The sequence below is a fragment of the Populus euphratica genome, unplaced genomic scaffold (assembly GCF_000495115.2).
Source record: "Populus euphratica unplaced genomic scaffold, PopEup_1.0 scaffold3.1, whole genome shotgun sequence".
Taxonomy (NCBI): Eukaryota; Viridiplantae; Streptophyta; class Magnoliopsida; order Malpighiales; family Salicaceae; genus Populus; species Populus euphratica.
Window position 1 is genome coordinate 1,055,595 of NW_011499847.1, and position 10,464 is coordinate 1,066,058.

The following is a 10,464-nucleotide window of genomic DNA, read 5'->3' on the forward strand; positions in this document are numbered from 1 at the left end:
ATTGATTTCGGGGTCTTTTAGTTTTATTTTTGTGTAAAAGGGAGTCGCCACCTAGTATTATGTTCACTAGGAAATCTAATTGGTCTTTCAGAGATTCTAAGGCAAGAGACTGGTTGCGTAAAGGGAAGATGTTAGCACCCCTAGTACGCCCTACCTAAGATAAGTTGCTTGGTGTTTGGTTTGTCTTATAATTGCTATGGTGTTGGTGTTTTCTAATCCCATCAGTTTTTCTTGGTTTGATTCTAACTAAATTTATTAAGAAAGAAATCCAAGGAGATTCGATGTGCTTTACAAGCTCATTTTTCCCTTGGTATTTCAAGAGTTTGCGACTCGTAAATCGTAAGGAGGAGGGACAAAAATTAGAAATCTTGAGTGCTTTAAAAATCTATTTTTTTGTCTTAGTGTTTTATACTCTCACGACTCGTAAACCGTAGAGTAAAAAAATTGAAATATCCTCAATTATAATCAAAGTTTCTTTTAAGGATGTGTGCGGATTTATTATTTCTAAAAAATTATTTTGGATATTTACCACTTCGAGTTTCTTTATTCAAATATTAACAGTGAATAATAACAAATTATTCCCAATAATATTTTGGATATTCATCCTTTAAGGATTTCTTTATCCAAACATTAGCGGTGAATAATAGATGAATTCCCCCCAAAATAAAATTTTTTATATTATTTGGAATATTGGCCAATACCCTTTGGAGTTTTACAAACATGTCGTAAAATCTAAAAATACAAGAAAATAATTTTTGTGTTTAAGAAATCCATGCAAAAACACATTTTTAAAACTTCTAATATTTATATTTTTTTTATATATATAAAAAGAAATTCGAATAAAAAAAATTGTTAGGATATTGACCGTGTGTAATAAATAATATATATTTTTTTTTAAAAAAAACCACAAACATCACAATTAAATACAAAAATCACAATAAAAGGTAACCAATTGTCACATATATTCTAAAATTTACAAGAAAGCTTAAAGCAACTTAAAAAAAAAAAATTATAACTAGAGAGAAATAAAATAGAATTTAGTTACAGTGTTCATCCCCTTAAACCTATTCTAGTGACAGTGTTCATACCCACAAACCTCTTTCTTTTTCTTTGATACAACTAAAACCCACTGTACTCCTCACACGTAAACAGCAAGAAAAAAAAAAAAACTGGAAGCATGCTCTCTAAATGTAAAAGTCATGGCCGGCTAATCTCTTCTCCAGTGGCGCAAGGAATACACACAATGAAAGTTCCTAAATGTAAACGTTCCTAAACATGCAGGCAACCCCTTTTACATGGACTGCCGCTAAACTCAAACATCATGAAAGAATAATGGGCAAGCGTTGGACTTTACATCCGAATGCTTGGTATACAAAGTAATAAAAGAGAAGAGATTGGGGCTTATACCTGCAGCTCCTGTTTGCAAAAAAACCAAAAGACCGAAAGTCACAGCTAATGTCTGCCTCCTTGAATATTGGTAAATGACGGACGAAAATAGAGATGCTGAAATGGACGCAATATTTCAGCTATGTGCTGGTAAATAACTGGTTTCCCCGTCGCCTGCCTCTCTTGTGTTTTCCTTCCAAACTGTTGTTTTTTTCTTTGTTCCTTTCTCTTCGTTTTTCTCTTCTTCTTTTTTTGCTCCTCCTTTCCGTTCTCTCTTTTCTTATTTTTCTGCTCTTTTCTTTCTATTTTTCTGCTCTCTTTTTGCTATTTTTCTGCTCTCCTTCTTTCCTTTCTTCCAGATCTGTTTTACTACAGATTTGTGTTTGGGTTTTGCCTTGTTCTCCCCTGCTTCCGGTAGCTGGGATTGTGGGAGCCGCTGTGTTGAGGGCTGCTCTGGAGTTGGTTTTGGTGGAGGCCAGTCGGGGCTGATGAAGGAAGACCTGTTATGGTTGACGATGGTGGAAAAGACGGGGACCGATGGGTATGTGGCCGGCTGGGAAGTGCGGCTGTTCTGTGGGGGAAGATCGTGTTTTGTTTCAGAGAAGGAAGCCGCTCCTCTTGGCGAAACAGGAAAGAGCAGCCGGGTGAGGGTAGTGTTGTGGTCGGCTTTCAAAGGGAGGGGGCAGCTTCTCCCTGGCTCGGGGAGGAAAGGCTGGTGAGCAAGGAAAGGAAAGGCTGTGGCTGGCGACTGAGGGAGAAGAACCCAAGGGTTACGGCTGTGAGAGGGACGGTCTGGTGAGGGAAACAGAGGCAAAGAGAGAGGGCGGCAGGTCCGGGTGAGGGAGAAGAAATGGTTATGATTTTTTATTTTTTAGGTTTTTTTTGTTTGGCTCCTCTTTTCTAAAAAATTGCCTATGAATATTTTTCTCCTGCTTTTTTATATGGCTAAAGATTTCTTTATATAGAAAAGATTTATACGTGTTATTTTAAAAAATATTGCAATAATTATTATAGATATTATTTTCCATAATTAGTATCAATAAATTTTATATATATGATATATATTACATTAGTTATTTTCCTTCCAGCACAAATCAAATTATATATTTATACTATTTTATATTACAATAATTATATATAATTTAATAATTATCTCCTTAACATACTGTTTATTTATATATATGATAAATTTTACATTAGTTATTTTCCAGCACAAATCAAATTATATATTTATATTATTTTATATTACAATAATTATATATGATTCAATAATTATCTCCTTAATATATTGTTTATTTAGCCCTGATACTCTATATTATCATCAAGTGTAAACCCTTATTATTATTTTTTTATTATTATTTTTTATTTTTTTATTTAAAAAAATATATCAAAACATGAATTAAAAATTGGGTAGCAACACCGCCAATATTTAAATTATGTTTGTTTTTATATTTTAAATATATTTTAAAAAAATTAAAATTTTATATTTTATATTTTTTGATCATTTTAATATATTTATATTAAAAATAATTTTATAAAAATAAAAAATATTATTTTAATATATTTTTAAATAAAAAATATTTTAAAAAATAATTAGATAACAAACAGTCTATGAAAACCCAACCACGTCGCCTCTGTCTGTAACATCACTGTAACATCATCTGCCTCCTTTTTCAAGAACAACTAGGGAAACTCACGAACGGACCACTTCACAGGTCGAGGATTCGTTATTCTCATCAAAGGTTAAGTTCACATTGAGAGTAAAAAAATAAAAAAAATTAGAGATTTAAATTAAATAAAAAAATCATTTTAATTTACCGGAAGTTCAGTTTTTGATTAACTAACTGATCTTTATTTAGACTGCCCACATTCGAAGGGGTAAATTTACAAAAGAAAATAAACCTTTGATTTGTTTCAACCCAAAATAGTAACCTCGACAACAAATCCATAAATTACCACTTCAAAATTACTTCAACTAAAATATATCCAAGTGGCATGCATGACCTAGTTGGCTCCACACATTTCAACACAAATTAACATAAATATTGAAATCAAATTTCATTAATCTGTCTTTGTCTTACAGATAATGTGATCAATTGCCAATCATAAATCCATTGCATGGAAAATTGAAATTAACATAATCATTACAACTTCTTAAAAAAATTAAAAAAATAATAATCTTAAAATAACTATTTCATCACATATTTAACAAGACCAGGAATGTGAACATTTATCATGTAATCTTCCCAATTAATGTTCTTCGGATCAAAGTCGAACATATCTGTTTCATGACAGGTCTCCTTGGATATTATTCGTAACTTTTCAGAATTTAGATCATCAAATCTGCATAAAAATAAATAAAAAATTTATTTTTTCAATTGAATTATATAAAAAATATTAATTATTAATTGATTAGCAAAATACAACACTAAAAAAGAAGTGCACGTACATGCCCTCGAAGAACACATAAGGTTTATAGAGGTCTACCAACCGCATCACCAATTTTACTCTTCTATCAAGAACGGTGTACATGCCTTGATATTTGTTAAACAACAATATATTGAACAATTGCAATGCCTGTGAATTAAAAAGAGAGAAAAAACACACACAATATATATCAGTGAAAACAGCATTTAAAAATGATAAGGAAAATAGATAAATTAACTAAATCAAGTTTAATTAAGATCCAGCAACATTAAACCTTCAACGGCAGGAGATAACGAATGGCCATGTACGTGTAGAACTTGGACATGCTGCTCAAAACAATTCCTTTGCCAATTTTTACTGACTGCCCCTCCTTATTAACCCATGGATGTTCACTGAAATAGCGAAAAATAAAATCATGAAGATTTGAGACATTTACAGGATTTCTGAACGACGAACCCAAATGATAAATGATCTCCGAGTGCTGCTTGGCGCGTGCTACCATGGCAACTATAATGGCATTGACAACCATGTCAGCTGGTATCTGCATTTTCAGAAAACGTTAGTTCTAAAATTCTAATAATTCTCAATTAAGACCACCATTGATTTTTAGAATAATATTTACACGTCTTATCATTTTTCATTTTTTATGAAAGGAGAAAGGGAGAGGGATCTTATTACCACGTCAAGAGTTGATCGTGGTCCGGAAATAAAGCATGTAACTCTGCCTTTACCGTAGCCCACAATTACGCTGTCAATAGTTCTGTGAAAGAGATCGGCAAGACATGGAGGTTAATATGAGATAAGAGATTTAGAAAATCTTTTTACGTATTCGATGAATAAATTCACCTGACACCTTCAATCCAACCAGGAAATGGCTCTTTGTAAGTACTAGCTACCATGGTTGGGCGTATAATTAGTAATGGCAAGCTATCTTTGAAATTCACTAACAGCATTTCTCCCATTGCCGTGGTAAATACGTAAGGGTTTGGCCATCCGAAAAGCCTTGCCCTGCAATATCAGATTGGGAGAAAGAAATTACATAAAGAAAATCTCAATTTCATTCTATTTGCTGTAATTGGGTTTTATTAATTTGCATGCTCACTGTGTATCTATCTAGATTTCATAGCTTACCACATGAAAAGAAAAGAAAAAAGAAGAAAGAACTACCGCTCAATGCCGAAATCCTTCATAGCTGAAGTAATTTCTTTCTCGGGAACATCTTCTAATTTGAGTTCATTTATTTTTTCTTGCACAATGTTCTTTTCAAAGTTGATATCAATTTTCTCGTCCCCCTTTTTGGCCATACCCATATGATATGGTTGCTCGAGTATAAGCCCAGCATCTTCGCCGCACACATAAGCTGAAAATAACGTAAACAGATCAACATAATTTAAGTGCGTGAGCTGGGTATATATGCTGATATTGAGGAATCAAGTCTTAATGATAAGTAGACTAATTAATGAGAAGTCGATGAAGCTGTCTAATTAAATTAAACTGCACTTACCGGTGGATACATGGACAAGCATCTTTATTTTAACACATTTCTTTGCAAAGTTTAAAACGTGCAAGGCTCCCAGTGTATTGATGCCTAGTGCAACATCGTATCTTCAGGAGCACGCAAGTACATACAGAAAAAAACAAAAGAATTAGTTTGTGTTAACATTCTAATAAATAAGGAGATCATAGATTATTATTACCATAGTTTTGTTTATTTACCTTTCATCAAAGTTGGTGGTGGCAGCAAAATTAAGCACAACATCAATTTCTCTCCACATTTCATCCTTCAAAGAAGAGTCTTTCACTCCCAAGTCGTCGTAGGAGATGTCACCAGGGACAGGAGTTACCTTTTCTGTTATAAAGGAATGCAGACCTGCACCATGTTTCTCCCTTAGAACCCTAAACAAGTCCTTCCCAATGACCTGTCCATGCAGTGGAATTAGACCCAGATAATCGTTAGAAATTAAATGATTCTCTATGTTATTCCTTTGATTATCGTTTCAGGGACATTTTTAGTACCTCATCACGGAGACGTTCAGTAGCAGACTTGGCATCTGCAGCTCTTAGAAGGAGAAAAAATCTCTTCACATTTGGTTGGACCCTCAATATTTTCTCCACAAAAACTGCACCCATTAAACAAAAATGTTAATTATTCAACATAAAATCTCCATAAAGAGAAAGGTAGAGAGAAGATGCGTACTCTTTGCTAGATAACCCGTGGCTCCTGTGACCAAAATGGTCTTGTTCTCAAGAAACTGCAGTATACTTCCCAATTCCATATGTTACACAAGATTTGATGTGAAAATATAATCAAAGAAGGATATTTCACGCACTTGTATGTGTTTTGAAGGATGAAGGATAAATATCGAGAGACAAAGATGACTCTGTATATTGAGAGTATTTATATAATAATTTTCGTGCACAAACAGGAGGTACAACTATTGAATTCACCAATATTGATATCTAGATAGGACAGCTTACCAACTAAATCCAGGCACATGGGAAAAGGAACGATGTTGTAATATACTTAATTTAGATTCTACATTTCGTGTGTATCTGATATTTGCCAAGATGTGAGCAAAACTGCACGAACACTATAAAATAATTCGAATGCTGTTGTGATAAATCATCTGAGTTTTTGCACATGGGTTCATAGAATTGGGAAAAAGTCATCCATTCTGGATTTTGAACACCGTGTTTTTTTTAGGTGGCCTGCAAAATTAATTGGCTCATCTTTTTTTTCCTTGCCCATGATGTGAAAACTAGATTTTAGGTCAACAGTAGTATTTACTTCACGTCACTGAGAGCCTGATCCACTTCAACGAGTCATGGGCTAATGTGTGGTCTTCCAAGCTACTTCCATTGAATAAGGACACTTTACTCTGAATTGGTAAAGTTGACCCATCTACCTCCCAATTAAGACTAATTCCAAATCTTTCTATTAACGTACGTACTCTATATTGAATAGTAATTAGAAAAATACTTCTAATATATTAAACTTAAAATAAAAAAACCATCTTAAAGTTCAATTTCCTAAATAAAAGTTAAATTGTCAAACACAGTTAACAAATTTAACATTTTTCTCTCAATTTATGCCATGATATGTGACGTGGCATTCATCATATAGTAGTGGAGTTGATTTGGCCATGTCCCAAGCACGATAGGGAAATTTTTTTTACATGCCTCATAAATGGTAGGAATTAATTCCACCTAGAAAGTAGTGAAGATTTGGAAGCCAGACATGAGAATTTTGGGAATTTTGGGAGTGCGTGTGACTGTATGTGGATAGTAATTTTCTATTGGGTTTCTTGGAAGCATGGTGTATAATTGTTTAAAATATATATTACAATAATAATTTTTTTATTTTTTTAAAAATATTTTTAATATTGATATTTAAAAACGATTTAAAACTAATGAGGATAAAGAGACAGTGCTAGAGGCATGATAAATAGAATTAAGGTCTGCTTGTTCGTAGAAAATTAGTTTTTTTTTTAAAGTGATTTTTTTGAAAAGTAAATTTTTAAAAATTAAATTATTTTTTTATATTTGATAGTGTCATGGAGAGTAAATTGAAAAATAAATGAGTTGGAAAATAACTTATTGATGTTTTATTTTTTTCAAGTTTATTAAAATAATAAAAAACAAATCTTATAAATTAAAAAATTGAATGAGAATGGAATTGAAAAAAAATTAATTTCAGAAATTATCTCAAATAAAATAAATAATGATCAAAATAATAGAGATTAAATTTAACAAATAAAAAAATTAAAAGTTGATGAAATTAAAATAATAATAATTACAATTTCATAAACTATTTCAAATAAAATAAATAATAAAAAAAAATAAGGATCAAATTTGATAGATAAAAAATTTTAATTTAAAAAATAATAAAAAAAGTAAATAACAATCATAAAAATAAGGACAAAAGTTAATATAAAAATTAAATTTTAAGGAATGAATTTGAAAAACTATTCAAATAAAATATATAATAATCAAAATTTTAAGGGTTAAATTTGATATAATTAGTAAATAATAAGATATTTTTAAATTTTTCATAACTTTTAAAAAGTATTTTTAATTAATCAGAAAATAGTTTACATTGATTAACTTTTCTAATAATAAATAGAAATATAAAATTTCAAAATGTAATTTTTAATTTTTTTTTTTAAGAAACAAACATAACTTAAATGAAAATGTACTTATATTGTGAAGAGATGTGTGAGAGGCATGACAATCATAATGGATGAAAGTGTTGATCCATTGTACTTTTGCAATGGAAGTGTGAATTATTTTTATTAATATTTATATTCAGGTTATTTTATGTATATCTTGACTAATATTATAGATTTTAAAATTAACAATCATAAAAATTTTAAGTGATTTTAAAGTTAATAATTGATCTTTTAGTAAAAAATATTATTTAAAATAAAATATTGTTTAACATATAATATTTACTTGTTAATTGCATTTTAAATGTTGATTTTATAAATATTAAGGAGATTGAAAATAATTATGATGATAAAATTACAAAAAAGCATGATAGTAAATTATAAGACCTTAATGAGATTGGATCAATTACATTGATATTTAATTGAAAATTTGTTTATATGGATATTAAAAAATTTAATGTGTTTATTTCACAAAAACAAATATGTTGTTGATTTAGAATTTATATTTAATTTATATAAATATTAACTATAATTAATTAGATATTTCCTGTAAATATTGCATTTGAATCTTTTTTAGATTGATCTGGTCAATCCAGCCAACCCATAACACGATGATTGTGCCAAATTAGATTTAAAAACCATGTTATGACCAAAAACACATTTTCCTTCCATGCTCCTACCATCATTCAGACACATTTTCCTTCAAGTCTCCTACAATCATTCTCCTGTTGCCTATGTAAATACGCAAGTGTTCGGCCATCCATACACGTTTGCCCTGAATGCCATCAGTGTTGTAGGAGACTTGAAGGAAAATGTGTCTTCGGTCATAACAAGCATAGTTTTTAAATCTTATTCGGCACAATTATTGTGTTATGGGTCGGCTAGCTGGATTAACCACATCAATCAATTCTGATCAAACCCATATCACATGTCAACTTTACTTACCTAACAGGATGTTTATACCATGTCTTAATCCTTCTAAAGCATTTCACAGTATATATGCAGATCAACTTTGATCAGAGGCCATATCCAATACAATGTGAAGTATTTTTTTTTTCATGCTAATTAACTGTTAACCAAACCTTTTAAATTTTCCTGGAAGCCATCTTACTTCACTTCGTAGCCATCAATTAATCTAGATGGAAGCTTAGCAACAAAACTTCATGCAATTGCTCCTCGTTAATTATTGGAATAAATCAATGATTTGATCCTATTAATTATGGATAGTTTTTATAGGAATATTTGTATCAATCTTACCTGTAACTTTGGATTAACTATGTCTCCTGAACTATCTTTTCGTATGCGTGTTGGTTTGATGGCCAGGTATTAACGTTAACGTAGAAGCTTTATTCATGGAGGACTGCTACCTGCCTTGCAGTTGAGGATTTACGTCGCCACTAATAGCAAATGCGTGACTAATTTCTCTTCTTAAGATTAAAAAGAAAAAGGCAACTAAACAAACGAGGGACTCTTCACTGAGTTACACCATGGCATCCTCTACCAAGATACTTCAAATTCCATCCTTTTTTTCTTAATAATAATAATAATAAAAATAAACGTGGTCTGCTCCTTTTCTCAACAAAAAAGAAGAAGCTAGATGCAATCATTCATCTTCTTAATTATATACAAGAAACTAACTTAATTTTTTTTGTCCAAAAGAATTTTCACCAGGAAAAAAACATAAATTATAAAAAAAATAATTTAGATCTACTAAGAAAAAAATGATAAATCTTGAATAACAACTTAAATGTTTATTTAAAAGCCTTCGAATATAAAATTTCAAGTATATAAAAAACAAAACTTTTAGAATTTTCTACAAGTTTCAGATAAGAAATCATAAACTTGTTAGCATAAAACCACACAATTAATGAAAATCTCCTGCATCATTAATTATGGTTAATCCCTTTTTATTAATCAGTCAAAACCATTTTTGATTCTTCTGAAATGTTTCTAATAATCAACAAAAAGGAACCAGAAAGAAGGAGGACTATCCCATGTAAGATGCAGGCAGTGTTTCTACTTTCTTGGCTGATTTAAATGGTGTTCGGTCACGGGATTAAAGGCAAGGTAATAGAGAAGGCGAGTAGCAGTTCTGTACACACGACTATCAAAAACCACTTTAATCTTTGTTTTTATGTATATACGCCGGTCCATGTGGATATTTATATCCTAGCCCGCTGGAGACTAAAAATCAATGCTTAAGTAGCAACTTCTTTTTTTGATAATCACCGAGAGTTATAAGTAGCAACTTTAATTAATACTTATATTAATCTTAATAAATGACTTTCGAGAAATTATTAAATTCTCCAGATGTAATTATCACATATAGAATGAAAGGAATAATGGAGAGCATCCTGCGATGCTGCTAAAACAGTCTCAAAATCTTGAAGTCCATTATTGAAGCTGTGCAAAACACGACGTATAATAAATACCAAGCCGACATGGTTGGTGGCAGCCATGTTAGACATAGCTAAAGTTAATGGTA

General features: G+C 30.9%; 1 protein-coding gene and 1 long non-coding RNA gene across 2 annotated transcripts in view; both read right to left on the reverse strand.

Annotated features, from left to right (window-relative positions):
• LOC105139966 (uncharacterized) overlaps positions 1-2,358 on the reverse strand; it is an 11,910-nt gene extending 9,552 nt beyond the window's left edge. The window contains exons 1-2 of the long non-coding RNA XR_845097.1: positions 1,781-2,358; positions 1,589-1,600 (exon numbers count right to left, since the gene is read on the reverse strand). This is a non-coding gene — a long non-coding RNA (uncharacterized LOC105139966). The remainder of the gene's footprint in view (positions 1-1,588; positions 1,601-1,780) is intronic.
• A 1,061-nt stretch (positions 2,359-3,419) lies between these two features.
• LOC105139949 (alcohol-forming fatty acyl-CoA reductase-like) lies at positions 3,420-6,374 on the reverse strand. Its single transcript, XM_011046600.1, has 10 exons — positions 6,011-6,374; positions 5,830-5,933; positions 5,530-5,732; positions 5,318-5,418; positions 4,981-5,173; positions 4,660-4,821; positions 4,492-4,573; positions 4,088-4,354; positions 3,836-3,963; positions 3,420-3,729 (listed from the first exon to the last, which is right to left on the reverse strand). The coding sequence occupies exons 1-10, from the start codon at positions 6,087-6,089 to the stop codon at positions 3,576-3,578; spliced, it is 1,473 nt and encodes a 490-aa protein (XP_011044902.1). The 5' UTR covers positions 6,090-6,374; the 3' UTR covers positions 3,420-3,575.
• Between the last annotated feature and the right edge of the window lie 4,090 nt (positions 6,375-10,464).